The sequence below is a fragment of the Poecilia reticulata genome, chromosome 22 (genome assembly GCF_904066995.2).
Source record: "Poecilia reticulata chromosome 22, P_reticulata-male-v2, whole genome shotgun sequence".
Lineage (NCBI taxonomy): Eukaryota > Metazoa > Chordata > Actinopteri > Cyprinodontiformes > Poeciliidae > Poecilia > Poecilia reticulata.
Genome location: NC_088851.1, coordinates 14,297,531 through 14,314,112, shown reverse-complemented (window position 1 = coordinate 14,314,112; position 16,582 = coordinate 14,297,531). Strand labels below are relative to the sequence as shown.

General features: G+C 40.1%; 1 protein-coding gene across 5 annotated transcripts in view; it reads left to right on the top strand.

Moving 5' to 3' along the window:
• Positions 1–16,582, top strand: part of daam2 (dishevelled associated activator of morphogenesis 2) — a 102,636-nt gene that overhangs the window by 82,117 nt on the left and 3,937 nt on the right. For 3 of the 5 annotated variants that reach the window (XM_081602903.1, XM_008399651.3, XM_081602904.1), the window contains 12 exons: positions 491–793; positions 1,419–1,526; positions 2,869–2,898; positions 4,800–4,906; positions 6,282–6,366; positions 6,974–7,080; positions 7,484–7,572; positions 9,610–9,778; positions 12,533–12,640; positions 12,757–12,817; positions 13,039–13,170; positions 16,356–16,526. In XM_081602903.1, the coding sequence (XP_081459029.1) occupies positions 491–793; positions 1,419–1,526; positions 2,869–2,898; positions 4,800–4,906; positions 6,282–6,366; positions 6,974–7,080; positions 7,484–7,572; positions 9,610–9,778; positions 12,533–12,640; positions 12,757–12,817; positions 13,039–13,170; positions 16,356–16,526 (1,470 nt within the window). The remainder of the gene's footprint in view (positions 1–490; positions 794–1,418; positions 1,527–2,868; positions 2,899–4,799; positions 4,907–6,281; positions 6,367–6,973; positions 7,081–7,483; positions 7,573–9,609; positions 9,779–12,532; positions 12,641–12,756; positions 12,818–13,038; positions 13,171–16,355; positions 16,527–16,582) is intronic. The other 2 variants (XM_081602905.1, XM_081602906.1) reach the window with 1 other exon arrangement.

Genomic DNA, 16,582 nt, shown 5'->3' with positions numbered 1-16,582 from the left:
ATGTTGTTTGCCATGCATGACGTTTGATCTTCACTTAAAATGTCTCAAAGTAAATGGTGCTACTGCATTTATAGGCTGAAAATGGTAAGACATTTTTATTACATTTGTTTCATTGAATATAAAACATAAATACTCATACCAGTCTCTGGACTACTGATCGATTCTCTTCTAATCTTGAAATTGGATATAACTTTACAAATATTACAGAAATACTCCCCTTAAAAATAGTAAATAAACAGTTATTTGCTCTGTAAGCACTTAATATACAGTTATGTTTTGACTATTCATGAAACATTACATGAATAGTCTGGTTAACTATTTTATAAGTCCTTCATAACTATAGTATTACTGTAAGTTAAGAATGAACTTTTGTGTTTAATGATAATTGGAATATTTTTACCTTAAATGAAAGGTTTAATTCCATTACCACCTGGATGAAATAATGGTTTCATTCAAAATATTTAACTCCTGTCCATTTATTGTTCCGCAGGGCAGCAGTGTTTCGATGCTGCCTCCCCCTCCGCCTCCTGGAGCTCCAGTGCCTCCGCCTCCTCTACCTATGTCAGGCAGCTTTCCTCCACCACCGCCTCCACTGCCGTTCAGCTGCCCGCCGCCGCCCCCGCCACCTCCTCCGCCCGGGGCACCGCCTCCTCCACCTGGAGCTCCTCCTCTTTTTGGAGCACCGCCGCCTCCCATCCCCTCTTCATTCAACTCCATGAACATGATGCGGTCAAAGTCCATTCCTCAGCCTTCTCATCCGCTAAAGTCCTTCAACTGGAGCAAATTAGGAGAGGTGAGACGAGACTTCCTTACACGTTCTGCAGTAATGTCCAAACACTGACATGTGTGATTTAAAAAGGATTATCACCATTGATAAACACATCTCAGATCTGCTCATTTCACATCCAACTTTTAAGGTGTGAATTTGTGCTGTTTACTGTTGGAGGTGGGGTAGTGCCCAACACATTAGTTGACAATTTATACCCATTTTGACCACTGAAAATTTTACATTTTTTTTCTGTTCAAGGTCTGGAGTAAATAAATTATGTTGTATGCCTGAATTTGGCTAGAGGAATTTTGGTTCATCAGGGGTCTTTCATATTTCAAAAGACTTAAGAGGCCTAAACTGGGATCAGAAACAAAATAAACAGAAAGGAGCGTAATGCAAAGTTGTCCTGTATATTTGTGTTCTTAAATAGATTAGATGTGAACATTATTACACATGCTTATCTCCATAATTCATGAAAATACTTAGCTGCAATGATAAATAGACCGATGTGCTGCTTTTACAAATTGTGTGGGTTTGCATACAAAATTACAAAGATCCGGTCCGTTCATCTACCGAGTCCTTGAAATAAAATAGTGAATTGTTTTGCAACTGAAGTGAAAGCAATAACCCCCGTCCTGTGTTCTTTCAGAATATGATCAACGGCACCATCTGGAATGAAATTGATGACCTGAGGGCGTTCAAGATTCTGGACCTGAAAGACATAGAGAAGATGTTCTCAGCGTATCAGAAACAGCAGGTTTGGATTTGTTTGTGGGTTATAAATACCTGACTACACTTATGCTTGTGTGTGTGTTGAATGCTGAGTATGTGTTGGTATGCGTGAGCATGCGGATGTTTCAGAATGACTCTTTTACAGCGTAAACGGTCCAGCTTCAGGCTTACAGGAGCAGCTGTTGGCTGCTGAATGGCTCATTGTAGCTTCTGCTGGTGCCCACAAACCTTTGGTGTGAGAACCAATGGCAGGTCTTGAATCAAGGTCAAGGCTGAACCAACAGGGAGTCACAATACAAGAAAACATGAAGCTTGTTATTGAGATGTAGTAAAAATAAACAGATTTATTGAGTAAATCATCCTGAAACACAGATGAGCTGGAAGCATAATTGGTATATCTCTTGGGCATATGTCAAACCATGCATAGCGAATCACTCTCCTCTCTTCTGGGAATTAATTTGTTCTCTTTTCATTCCATAATATAATATACAGTTGCACAAACTGTACCTTATACCACAGATATATTGTCCACTTAAATGGGTTTTAAGTGGAGGGTTAATTTGTTCTAATTGGTTTCTAGTAATCACAGTTTAAAGTGAGGTCTTTAAGATTCCATTAAAAAACACTAAATCATCTCCACTGAGGCATCGCCATTGTTGAGTTAATGCATTTTACAGCAGTCGGACAGTTACAATCGCAGTGTCTCCTTGCAAGCTTTTATTAAAGAGGAATGGGTCATTTGGGGTTGTTGCTGACAGTGATATACTGCAGGTATTTATTTGTGCGGAGCAGGTTTTTATTGGCACTGGCCATTGCCTAAACGCTGATCCCAGTGGATGCAGTCGCATAAAAACCCAACATCTTCCTGTCTTTGACAGCCTAGTTCCCGTTTGGAAAGAGCCAAATTTAATTTAAATTTCACTGGGCAGTAATGCTGTGTTTATACATGACATTCTTTTGTTTTAGAGCTTTTCATTGCTCTTTCTGTCAAAATGGTATTTTATTTACACTTGCACTCTGTAGAATTGTCTGCCACAGCCGTATTTCATCGTCCTGTTTTTCCATGTCAGGCTGATGTAGATGCAGTCAAAATTAAAACCACCAAGGCATCCGTGGCCAGTCTGAGAAGACAAAATCCGAACTAGAAATCTGTTTGTGTTAATCTTTCAACCTTTTATGCAGATCTTTTGAACCTTAGACAACTTGAAGAACTTAGCTTTGTTACTCTCACAAAAGCTTTCCAGCTTCAGCTTGTAGTTTGCATATAGTATTAGTAGTTCTTTGCTTTTGCCTTTCCGGCCTTCAGTGCTAATCTTTGCATGTGTTCTCAATTTTTTTGTCCCTGTTCTCTCCGGCTGCCTGGGCAGGACCTGCTAACTAACCAATCCTTCAAACAGGTGAGTTAAACATCTTTGAGCTTCTTGACCACAATGGTTATCCACTTTTACTGCTTTCATCACCTTGCCTTCTGCCTGGCAGCGGCCAGGCAAACAGCAGTCAGCTTCGCATATTGAATTTGTTATTTTCTGTGATGTTTTTTTTCCCCTCTCAAAGTCTCCACTTTAATTTAAAACCAGGTGTGTTACTGAAGTTGCTAATCATCTTTTGCTAATGAAATCTACACAAATAATTGATCATCGTTATCAGTCACCTCTAAAAGTCAAGGTTTTGGTAGGTCCCAAACATGTCGAAGTGGAAATACTCCAGCAACAACCCAAGACAAAATATTGTTGGAACACTTTAATTTGTGGAAACTTCACAAGGCCAATTTTAAACAGTTTGAAATCTGTATTTCAGCAGAGAAAATATTAACAAGTGAAAAATATTTAAAGCATCTACCAAACTCCCAGAAGTAGAAAACCCCAGCAAAGTCAGTTAGCACGTTGTTGGGGGGGGTGATCATTTTTACTTCCTTTGCAGCAACAGGACCCGGGTATCTGTCATTCTTCAGCTTGACCACAAACACCAAAATAATCTAGAATCAGATGTGAAGTCATATGTCTGGAATGCGAAGCTCATCCTAAACTGGATGATGTAATCAGTGAAGGAATGGTGTGGAAAGGAAACGGACCAAAGTTCTTCTACAAAAATCTGAAAATCTGCAAAAGTCATGCAGGAGAATTGCAAGAAGTTACTGAAGGTGGTTTTATAAACTACCCTTGGCTACATTTTTGAGCCTTTGTGGTTAGATCCAATAAATGTAGAATCTGGCAAAGACTAGATCTGTTTCCTGATGTGTAATAATGTTGTGATGTACGGTGCAGTTTATTCACATATCTTTGAATTAGCCACCTTGTGATTCACTAAAAGCAAAATGTTTTACGTTCCAATATGACTTTAACAAACAATGCAGGTTAAAGGTCTAGATCGCAAGACATTTTGACATAACTTCCATAATTACTGAGTTATATTTCTTCACCTCGTACATTCCTTTGGCTACCGCATTCAGACAAGCAAACTATTAAGGGTTCTGCTCGAAAGTTCAAAGCACAACACCTCGTCTTTCAGCTGATGTCCCTTTGTGACCAATTTGAAAAGTTGAACTTTTCAGTCGGTCGTATCAGCGCCTATGAGGCGAACAGTCTGGCAGAGTTGGCGCTCGTCTGTGAGCCGAGAGAGAGAGAGAGAGAGAGAGAGAGAGAGAGAGAGAGAGAGAGCGCTCTGAACGGTTTCAGTGGATGGGAGTTGTCCCCCTAACCTGCTGCCAACCCCGCTCAGCTGCCAAACACCCCGGGTCACCACGGACGCAGAAAAACGACACTTTCTTCAAAATCCACATCTGTTTTATATATGTCATGCCCAGCAACCTCAAAAACAGAGATTTTTCTGGCGAGCAGGAAACCAGCCTGGACCATAAATAGAATGTGTTTAACATGCAGGCCCCAAACAGCTCTCTCAGAATTTATTCTTTGCTTCAGGGATTTTTATACTACATTTATGTGAGGTTAACCAGCATATCTAACGGGCTTTGATTGGATCAACATTTCTGCTCCTCCTCTGAGAAGTTTCTGATGAGGTGTTGCATTGTGAAGGCCTGCTTCTGATCTTTGTTCTTTGTGTAAGCTCTCTCTCTCTATCTAAAGGTAACTTGACCTGAAGCAAGTGCTAAAGCCTTTTAGTTTCCCTCGGCTGTTTCGAGTCATGTCTCTTCATTAACTCCTTGTTAAGTCCCAGGAAAAGCTTTCCTCGTTCAGTTAACGATATCGCAAAGATGTTAACGTGTGTGCTGTGGATTTTATGTGAATACTCATTAATCTGAGCTACAAATTAAAGCTCTTTTCTCTTTTTTATTTTATAGAAAGAGACTGGCTCTATGGATGACATCTACGTCAGCACACGGAAGGTCAAAGAGCTGTCGGTCATCGATGGCAGACGTGCTCAGAACTGCGTCATCTTGCTTTCAAAGTAAGCGATCCGAATTGAGGAGCTGCTCTTGTACAACTAAAATCATCACCATGTTAAAGTGACACAATGTTTAGTTTTCTTGACCTAATTGATCTTTATTTTTTAATCAACTCCCACATTTTCAAGCCCTAAATTCATTGATGTTAGTCAGAGAATTAAATCCAGTTTACTGTTGAGCTGAATGTTAGAAGACTGGAGATAAACAATGAGTCTTCGGTATCACTACACATTTGTGGTGGGCAAAAACTACTAAAAATAATTGTATTAAAGAAGGAATGAAAAGAGATGTACAGAATCCTTCCTGTGCAAAGCAGATCATTAAATAGTTCAAGAAATCTCCAGGAATATCAATGCATCAAGACAAAAAAAAAAAAAGAAAACGAGCTGCGACACAAACTGCTACAGGAGATCTCCTTGCCCATGTTTACAATCATCTATAATCACTCCTGGAAGCAACTCGGATAATAAACGTTACGACGTCTAATTCTTCTTTATGCAAGTCATGTATTGAACTACATTTAAGTATAGTAAATTGAAATGTTTTTCCAGCACTTATTTTGGAGTGTGTTGCAGCTTTAAATGCAGCAGTCCACCTATAAAAACAAACAGGTTTGGCTTGTGTTGTTTCCAGTAATTTAAAACCTAAATAATCCTTACTTGACATAATCTGAGCCCGAGTTATTTGTCCCACATTAAGGAAGACCCTGCAGCCTTCCACTGGGTTTTTGTTGTGCTCCTTCATAATAGGATATTCATATAATCAGCTGTTTAAGCCACAAAATGTGTTGGCTGCTTTAGCCAAGAGAAAAATTATCCAGATATGAAATTCAGTCTATAATTAAACATTCAAGCGCTATCGGTGTCAACGTTAACTCTCATCAAAGATGCATTAATTGACCCTTCTCCCAAAGGGGTCACGCTACATCTGAAGCTGAATCCATTGCTGTCTTTTGAGATCCACTTGACAATATGTTCCCCATTTAAATCTCCAAACAGCAGTGGTCATGGGGCCCCCTTGGAGGGTTTAAACGCTGACCCCACTCTACAGATCAATAAACGGGCTTCCTGAGTCCTTTGTGCGTCTGACAAAACAGCGGCACGCTCCCTGCACTCTCTTTCGTGTCAATAACAGACGACCCCGAAGCTGCAGACTGACCCAGATGGGGTTAGCAGATGGTCAATACAGCTTTGATGCGCCTACTGACAATGCTGTTATTGATCGAAGCCCAGCGCACGTACGTCTGAAAACAGCCGGCAGTGCTCTCGGGGGGTGAGAGTGGAGATGTCCAGACTGGTGCTCAGATCGCCACTGTCAGGTCGCTTGTGTTTGTGTTTAGTATTTGATGTCATTAAAGTGCATTTTGCTTGCCTGCAGGTTGAAAATGACAAATGAAGAAATCAAAAGGGCGATACTAGAGATGGATGAGAGGGAGGAGTTAGCCAAAGACATGTTGGAGCAGGTATGTATCCCTTCGTAACGATCAGCATCTTTACAAGGCAGCTGGATTTTATAGGTTATTCAGAAATTAGTAGGAAAATGGTTTGCAGATGTTAAAAATGAACAGAAAGCTTTCAGGGGCCTGAATCCTCCCCCAATTCAATTTTTAATTTATTTACATTTTGATCATTTAAAGATTCCCCAGTGTTTTTAAATGTGAGTCAAGTATTTTTTTTATTAGATAATGGAAACCTGGCTCTAATATTGTCAATTTTAAAACACAAACAGCTTTATCATCAAAATAAATGCAAACAAAGCACTTACTAGACGTAATACAATTAATTAAGCATTAATTAATGGTATTTATATTAACTACCATTAATTAAATGGCAGTGAAATACAATTGAATTACCATGTAATTAAAAAGACATGTAATGTGTCATAGACATAATTTGAACCCTACTGGGGGGGAAAGGAAATGCTGAAACTGATTGTGGTTTTGGAGAGTCACATGCATCTGTTTACCATTTATTTAAGGAAAATTACCGTCAATGAACTTTAGCTGGTTGCAGCTCAAACTTACAGCTATTGCCGTCCTAATAAAAACATTGCTTCTGCATCTTTTCCAGCTGCTTAAATTTGTCCCTGAGAAAAGTGACGTAGATCTTTTAGAAGAGCATAAGCATGAGTTGGAGAGGATGGCCCGAGCTGACCGCTTCCTCTTTGAGATGAGCAGGTAAATGTGATGCTCTTTGTGTGAGAGGGTGGTTTTGATTTCTGTTTTAAGCCAGCTTCGTCAAGAAAATATATCGAGCGTTAGCTTGATTCATTATGTAGCAGAAGTCCTTAATGCTTTCTCCTTGACTTCATCTCCTGTGGTCAGGCGTTTAATATCTTTCGCCTCTCTTTGAAACTCTCCCTTCTTGCTTTGGTGAACCTTTAGTCGAGTTTTACATCCCCATTTGTCATCTCGTCTTTTGACAAGAGCCCTCTGGATGCTTTAGAAAAGTGTAAAGTGAGAAAGGGGATTTTGCACATTTCACTGACTTGTAACTTTTGAAGTTTCTCTCCCCCTAAAGACAAATGTAACTGACCCCTGCTAATCTCTCCTCCTCTCGGTTCTTTGTTCTCCCCGTCAGAATTGACCACTACCAGCAGAGACTACAGGCTCTGTTCTTTAAGAAGAAGTTTGCAGAGCGTTTAGCTGAAACCAAGCCTAAGGTTGAAGGTAAGGACAAACACGATAGTTCAGTGGTTTGCTGAATTAATGCCCCTGCGGTCGGTCGCCTTATAAAATGGATCATATTCAGGTTTTATAGTTTTATAATTTAAACAAGGAATCAATCACCATTGCACAAAAAAAACTTTTATAAACACATAACCATGAGCACTGCAGTTCATCTCTCAGTTATCATTTTGCGGCTCAGCAATGTCTTTGTTTGAAAAACATTTTTAAATATTCAGAGCAGATTAGCCGCTAGCCGATCTCGAGGCAGAAGGTGCAACAAATTTCTCTTTGGATATGTTGAGAAAATTTGATCTAATCAAATTAAGATTCTATTAAATATACAGCTGCTGAGTCGACATCTCCACCAGATTGAAGCCAGATCTTTCCCATCGTTTCTCGAGGCTGTGCAGTTGTTGGAGAACTCCTGCAGCATCTGGACCTGCAAACTGCAGCTGAATAAAAACCGCTGGAGGTTGTTCTTTGTCGATGTGCAAGTCGGAGGACGTCAGGATCGACTTGGATGCGAATCTAACCAGCAGAAGTGATTATCAGTGATTTATGTTTGCAGATTTAGTTCATCTCAAGCCTTAGCAGAAAGAAGGGATGAAGAACACAGTGGAAAGATGTTAAAATAGCTGAAGTCTGGTACCGTTTAACAAGGCATTTGATCCAAATACAGTTGGAGAACTGAATCATCTCTACTTCTTGAATTTTGCTGAAATTTGTGCAGACTTGATAACCTGTTAATAACCATGAAATGAAATTATGCAGCTATGATTTTATGTATGACGCAGCAGTCCAATAGGTGACTTTTTACAACCTGTGAGCAGGCGAAGGTGAAATATATATTCAAAATATATTTTGAAGCTGGACATAAATTATTAAGGAGCATGCTTTTAAATGAGATTGCATGGTTGTATGCATGTGTGTGCGCATGCTGGTTTTATGCAGTTTTTCCCTCTCCCACCCAGCATCCGTGTTACCATGGAAGCTGTTTTGGAAAGCTGGCTCGCGTTGAGAGAGGACAGCATCTCCTGTGAACCTGAATCTCACTTCAAAGATGTCAGGGAAAAGCTTTCCAGTGTGCGTGTGTGTGGTGTGTGTGTGTGTGTGCATGCACAGATATCCATGACCGAGTTGTCGTTGCCGCTTTTAGAGCCAGGCTTGCTTTGATGAGAACATCACACTGTTTATTGTCGGCGTTTTTATTCGCACTGACAGTTCGATTCTGTTTGTGCTGCATAATTTCTTCTGAGAAACTCAATTCCTTCTGGTCTGAGGTCAGGGTAATATATTCTGACACACATTTCACTCTCAGCTGGCCCGGGAAGAGAAGAGTAGAGAAACCTTCACAATTGCTGTTGTTGGATCCAAAAGTCCCCTGACCACACTGTTCATCGGTGTTCACAGTTAAAAAAGGAAGAAGAAGAAAAAAATCTCGTTTTGTTTTATTATTCATGTAATTTTGTCACATACTGCAGATTAGACTGTAAGTCTGCAGACCACCCAGTCTGTTCAATGGGAGCCTTCTTTAAAAGACGGCTCCATCGGCCAGAGCCAGGAGAACAGTTCCCATGCTTCATCACAACACAAAGAAGTGTAACAATAACAATATGATGTTTGTTAATGATCTTCACAGTTACGCTGATGGTTTCCTCTGTGGAGACGGGGAACCACCTGCACTTTGCCAGACGCTCTTTTCTCAGGGGAAATGAAACAGACAGAGTTGGCTCATGTTCAGTGTATTCCTTTCCCCTCTTGCTGTTTTACTGATGGAAGGACAGGATACTTTCCCCACCAAGCTGCCCAGTTGTTATGGAGAATACCGATCACTCATCGTGAATGATGTTAAAAATAAAGGAAATTCTGGGGGAACACGGAGTCGAATCTGGAGCTCCTGCGTCTCTGTGGTGTTTGAGTGGAGCAACAGAATGGAAGGAATAATTCAAGCCCAGTTTGTTATGCAATAGACAAAGCTGAACAAGTTTAAATCATGATCTCAGCAGCTGTTTTTCCTCTCTCCACGTTCTTCTGCAGCCATCCTGAATGCGTCCGTGGAGGTGGTCCGGAGCAAGCGTCTGACTCAGGTCCTGGAGGTGGTGCTGGCCTTTGGAAACTTCATGAACAAGGGCCAGCGGGGGAACGCCTTCGGATTCAAGGTTTCCAGCCTGAACAAGATCGTCGACACCAAGTCGAGCATAGACAGGTGGGCAACAGAGCGGGGACTTGAGCCTTGCTGCAGCAGTCACGACCTGAGTAAGACCTTGGCTTGTTACAAAACAAAATATTTTTAGATTTGACTCGGATTCAAACTCTTAAAACGTCTTCTGCAGCTGTGGTCTTTGAACGATGGTTTCAGGTACAAAATAAATGTAACTTTCCTCCTACATCTCAATCTAGATGTTCCTCCATTTCTACTATTTTTCTTTGAACATATGTGGCATTTGTACTTCAAATTAGGTAAATAACTTCATGAATTTGCTTTTATTTTACTACCTGTATGCACATTAATGTAAAGTGCTTCATAGGAAAACGAAGGAAAAGAGATAAAATCAACTGAAACACATCAAAACAAAACATGATATAGATTAATATGTAGATCATGAGTAATATGTATATAACATGAGTATGAAATCTAAAGTGCAAAACTTATTTAACTTATAAAATAGTATTTAAGCTGTAATAAAAGTATTTTAAGTCCTGATTTAAAGGAACCAATAGTATCTCAGGTCTTCAGGAAGTTTGTGTCAGAGCTTATTAGCGTACAGATGACGTTGTACCTCATCTTTCTTATTCTGGTCCTGGGAAAACAGAGTGAAGACCTTTCTGATGACCTGAGAGGTCTGTATGGTTTGAGCAGCAACTCTGGAATTCATCTAGGTCCAAGACCATTGAGTGTCTTATAAATATCTTGAGTTTCTTTTTACAAACAAGTAGTCAGAGCAGTGATTTAAGGACTGGTGTTTGGCAGAACAGTGTCTTTTGGATCACATGCAGCTGCCTGATTGATTTTCTTTTTTTTTCTTTTATTGTTTTAACAGAAACCTCTATAGACAACATTAAGATATTCTACCCAAGTGAAAATAAAACCTGTTTTGATTAGAAACCTTTTATTCTGGCAATTCTTTAAGGTAGTAGTAAGCCGATATAGCAATATAACCAATAATCTACCACAATTCAATGTTGTGGGGAGAGTAGATGGCCAGAATCCAATGTGAAAATGTTAATTTCAGTCATCGGACACTAGAAATTAGAAAAAAAAAAAAAAAAACAAATCTCTAGCCTGTCATAAAAGCAAATCTCATCTCATTAGCATTTATTAAGCCAATTATGAGAAAATAAAAGAACGAACAGAGGAGGCCCTGTGGTGAAGCTCGCCACCCATGTACAGATGACATGAACCAGCTGCGTTTTGGGTTTGAGTCCCGGCCCGTTGGCCTTTGCTGGATGTCTTCCCCCTCTCTCACCACCCGCTTTCCTGTCATTTCGCTAGCAAATAAAGGCAACTAGAGCTGGAAAACTCCTCAAAAGAATGAACAAAGAGTCCCTCTGCTCAGTGTTCCTTCGCCATCCGCTGGTTTCTACAAAAGTTAACTCAGTCTTGAAAGAAATTGACAGAAAAAATCTGAAACTACTTCAGCTTGTTGCAGCGACGATAGATTCGCTCGAACAAACAGCGTGTGGGAGCTCTTTTCTCTTTACAGTAATGAAATGTTGTCCGAGCCATCGGTGTTGCCACGGAAACAAGCACTACTGGCATGATTTCCAGTGACTCCGATGTGTCTTAATATAAACAGGGAGATGAATTGAAGCACAGCACTCTTACTCCACTGCCTCCATGACCTAATTTTCTTCTGTTGCACTCTGGTGTTTGGATCCAGCATATGAAACTTTATACTATCCAACTCTCTCCGAACACGGTGCATGTGAGGGAATAAGTGGGAGCACTGATATTTTCAGAAGAATGTCATATTTGTAATTATCGCATCGCTTCCTCGGGGCCTTGCTGCTATTTATAGGTGTGTTACTACGGTAACTAATCAACAACCTCTACACAGATAATTGTGCCAAGAAACAAGTACTCTTAAAAAATGTATAGCAAATGTTGAATCTTATTGAAGAGATTTTTAGAATGTGTGTCACACAACTGCGCTGCAAAAAAATCATTTAAAATGGACCTTACGCTAGTTATTGTGCAGGATATATTTAACTTAGAAATTATTGCCAAGAAAAGAAGGATTTATAAAAGCATAATAATCTTGTTCGTTGAACATGATTATGAGATTGAGCAGCGTGTTGGCATGTCAACAGTTCAGCTGGACTCAGAAAAACAAAAGTCGTAAAAATCCACAATAATATGAGCTTATGTTCTGGTACAAGTGTCATAAAACAAAGTGATAATGTTTGTGAGACCAAAAGTTGAGATTTCTGCATAGTTTACTCTACACACCATGAAATTAAATAACAATCAGTAAGTTTTCCAATAAAAACTAAATTATATTTAGAAAATTTCCTAAGTTTGAAAGCCTGTCCAGATCCGGACCAAATGCCAAGTGAGTCCAGACCCAGTCCTCAGGTGTTTTTTTTACACTTTTCACATTCAGCTGATGCTCAACTTTTTTATGACAAAATTACTTGAAGTCAAGTCTTTCCGAAATCTCAAGCAATCTTACTGATTAAGTACTTTTTTTGTCAGAAAAATACAAAATGTGGGAAGAATAAAATGAAATTTTGCAGGGGAAAAAAACTATTGGGGTCAAAGTTTGGACAGCTTACTACAGGCAGACAGTGGTTGTACAACCTGGTTGTTCTTTTTCTGGTTGTTCTTTTTCCAGTCTGTAAATCTTTGATAATTTTGATTTTTACTCACAGACAGAGGGAAACGTTTCTTTTTTTTTTTTTTTTTACGTGGATCAAACGTTTATTTTAATCAAATTAAACATTGCTTTTAATGTAACAGGAACATCACCATGTTGCACTACTTGATCATGATCTTTGAGAAGAACTACCCAGACACATTGTACATCCAGGAAGACCTCAGGAGCGTGCCCGAAGCCGCCAAAGTCAAGTAAGAATATTCCTACCCCCCAAACTTCAGCGTCAACTTCATGTAGTTTATAATACAAGGTGCAATCTACTAAACTATGACTAATAACTGCAAACATTTGTCTTCTTTCTCCTCAGTTTGTCAGAGTTGGAAAAAGAAGTGCACAACATCAAAAGCGGGCTGAAGGCTCTCGAGGCGGTGAGTTGGGCTGAATTAGTTTCCTTCTCCCTCCCGCTGGTTCTTCTGCCGCCTGTAATTATGCTTTTGAGTAGAAACAGTGATGTACGGCACGCTGAGGTGTTTAAACGCTGCTAACGGTCGCCGCTCTGCAGCACGGAAGACTGGAGCAATTATAATTCATTTAGGCGTTTGGTAAACTCTCAGTGACCAGCTTTCGTGTCCCTGTCGTTTCTCACCAGGAGCTGCACTACCAGCAGAGCAGGATGAGGGAACGTGGGGATAAGTTTGTGGCTGTGATCGGTGACTTCATCACCGTGGCCGGGTTTAGCTTCTCTGAACTGGAGGACCAGCTGAGTGAAGCCAAGGAAAAGGTAACTTTCTGGAGCAAACTGATGTCATCGGTTTTCCAATCTGTTCTTGCCGTGTCGACATGAAAGACTGGGTGAATTTAAGAGACCATCAGAGCGAAAGCTCGTATGTCCATGTGGGTGGCTGTGGTGGATCCGAAGCCAGTCATCCTCGCTGACAAGCCTGTATGTCAAGCCGACTGAAGAATAAAGCAAAAAAAAAAGGCGGAATCTGAGAAGCGTGAAGCCTCTGGACGTCCCTCTGAGTCCTGCAGGGCAATTTCAGCCGGGCTGGGAAACCCAGAATTGAAAGATTACTCGGGAATCCCCCTCCCTCCCACGTCTTCTCTTTGTCTCTTTAAGTTAGTGTTTTAAATCCCCTCTCTTTCCATTTACAAGTGGAACAACTGGCCTTTTGAACTCCGCTGGCTCAAGCACTGATGTATGGTAGGAAGTGTGTCAGCTGAAGACGTCAGTGGGATGGAGAAAATGTTGGAGTAAGTCGGTGTTGAAAAGATTTATGGGAATATGTTTAATTTGCCGGCTGTCGGTGCTCCAGCTCGCATTTAGCGCTCTGAACGCTTCTAAATCTCACGGAGCCGTGCTTCGGCACAGATTTTTACATTTGTACTGCACAGTCTATCCTCTCTAATTAACGACAGTGTTGAAGAGCCGAACAGCTGCATTTCTCAGAAGAATCAACAGGTTTCAAGACAGATGGGAGAAAAAGACATGAAACCAGGTTTATGGGTTTCATGCAGAGCCTCCCTTTTGGTTAATTATTTGCTCAAGGAGGGGTGAATATTGGAGGGAACATAGTTTGGACGTCACGGGAGACGAACTGGGAAGAATAGGGCACCAGTTAGTGCAGTAAAACAAAAGAACCTGTGTTCTCCGGCCCAGACTCCAAACACACAGCTGTGTATGTTCTGTGTGGTTGGTAAGTGGGTGTTTGTCAAGGTCCTCTGATGGCCTGGTGGGCTTTCAGTGTAATACAAATATGGAAGTTGGGATGTGTGTTTCTTCTTTAAGAAGGTGAAGGATGACCAAACAGATCAGCCCACAGAGACTAATAACGCTCCATGGCAACAGATGTGTGTGGCTGCTACAGAAACAGGGCATTGCTATGCACAATACAAAGGGTTACTGTTGCAAAGGTCATGGAATCACTTAGAGGTTTTAAAAAAAAAAAGCAAAGTATTTCATTAAACTATAAAACTTTCCATGTCTCTATTTCTGACCAAGAAGGATACTCAAAATTAGATTAAAAACAAAAATTACGAGCTCAAGTGGGCTGTAAATATCCATGTTTTGGCACCAATGCAAATGTAATCCAGTATGTTGCACTGCAGGGTCTGAACTTTTAAAACTTGCACTTCTAGATCTTTGGTAAGCTGTAAGTAATCTTGTAAGGACATGCTAACAATAATTTCTTCAAATGATTTGTAGATTAGTGAGCAATCATCAAAGCATATCCTCCATCTGCTTATCTAAGTTTGTTTTATTTACTAAAAAAATGCGAATGGAGGCAAAAAAAACTAATCGTGCTCATATTTCAATGACTACCAGCTAAAATGAATGTGATGCCATTTGGTAAAAAAAAAAAAAAAACTACTACAAAAAATTATTTTCACAAAGTTATTTTTGAAAATTACATGCAAACACAGTATTAATTACAATATTTGCACATTAAAGACAAATTTGACTTATTGCATTTCCTAAAATATTCATTTCATGCATCTTAAACTTCTAAAGTTCAGAATATTTAATTATGAACTTTCACCAGAATTTTTAATTTTTTTTTTTGAAAGTTCGTACAATTCAAACATTTTTCATGTTGCCCTTATCGTTAACTGGAATTTTTATGCCCTTTTGTAATTTATTATACCAAGTGTAGTCATTAAACTAGCTAAGCTAGTGACTAGTCACTAAAGTAGCTAAACAAAGTGGATAAATGCTAAGTGCTTTCAGAGGAGAGCGACACTCCTTTGTTTTGTTTTGCCTGACTCAATGAAAATCATATTCCTTCCTTCATTGAGTGTTTTTGTTTACCCATTTAGCTCGGATCCCGAGGGGGACCAGAGGAAACACTTCTGACCAGATACATAATTACAAGCAGAGGGGAGGGATGGTGGTGAGGTTGTTGTCATGGACACTGGGCCCATAATGACAGGATGGTTTTGCTTCCTCAGAAAAGAGCAACTGTGTTTTTCATCGCAGCGCTGAGACCACATACAGAAAACTAGGCGGTTGTAAACAAGAGGGATTTTAAGATGTTCTGTCACTCGACACCCACATAGAAGCGGAAAAGGCACGCTGCATTTCTTTGCTTTTCACTTGATTATTTTGCTGCCTAGCTTAAGTCACTCAATTTCCTCCAACATTTTGGATGTAGGAAGTCTTTCTTCTAATTAGTATAGATTTATATTTAGCATCTGTATTTCTTTCATCCGTTTTTTAATACCTTTAAAAAAGTCCCAAGTTGTAAAATGAGCAAGTGGCAATAAAAATGATCCAAGTCTCACCACAGAGTAGGTGAAAACTCAAACATGGCATTTAAATTAACCAATACTTAACAGTGCTTTGCCATTAAGCCCATTACTGGGGCCATTGTTCTGTTACCTTTAAAAGCTAATTGCACACACAACCCTCCACCAGCTGGTAAAACTGTTGGTATTCACAAACTTTCGATTGTAGGATGGGGGAAAATAAAGAAAAGGAAAGAAATAAAAGTAATTTTAAAACATAAAAATAAAAACTGTATGAAGTTATAGTTGCACGCATCTTTATTTCTAGTTTCTGTATTAGCCAACAAACTAGTAACTGATGAAAAAAAACATTTTTTTTTTCATTTTTGTTTACATATTAAGACTTAAGAACTTGACTGAAGAAGTTATTTCTACTCGAAGACGTGTCTGTACTGCAGAACAGAGCCGAGTGTGTCGAAACGTTTGGCTCCGGGCGGCGTTCTGGCGCCAAGCACCGAACAGCTTGAACAGGACTGTGTGGACATACGGTGGTCAAATCAAGCAGCCCTGCTACGATGTGTGTGTTCCTGCAGCATTTAAGAAAATGAATTTCACATGCCAGAGTTTATTTTGAAGGGCGTACATATGCATGACCGATTGGGTTGATTCTGGGAAATCTGGGTCAGAAGATTCAGTTTGCGCATTGGTTTTTACCTTAAAATCCAACATCTCTCTTTGTAGTTCACCAAATCTCTAAAGCACTTTGGAGAAGAAGAAGGGAGGATGCAGCCTGACGACTTCTTCGGAATCTTCGACACCTTCTTGCAGTCGTTCAGCGAAGCTCGGCAGGACCTGGAAAACATGCAGCGGCGCAAGGAGGAAGAAGAGCGGAGGGCGCGGATGGAGGCCATGGTGAGGTTCTCTTCAGAGGCTACGTCCGACTAAATTTACTCTCCTCTTCTTCATAA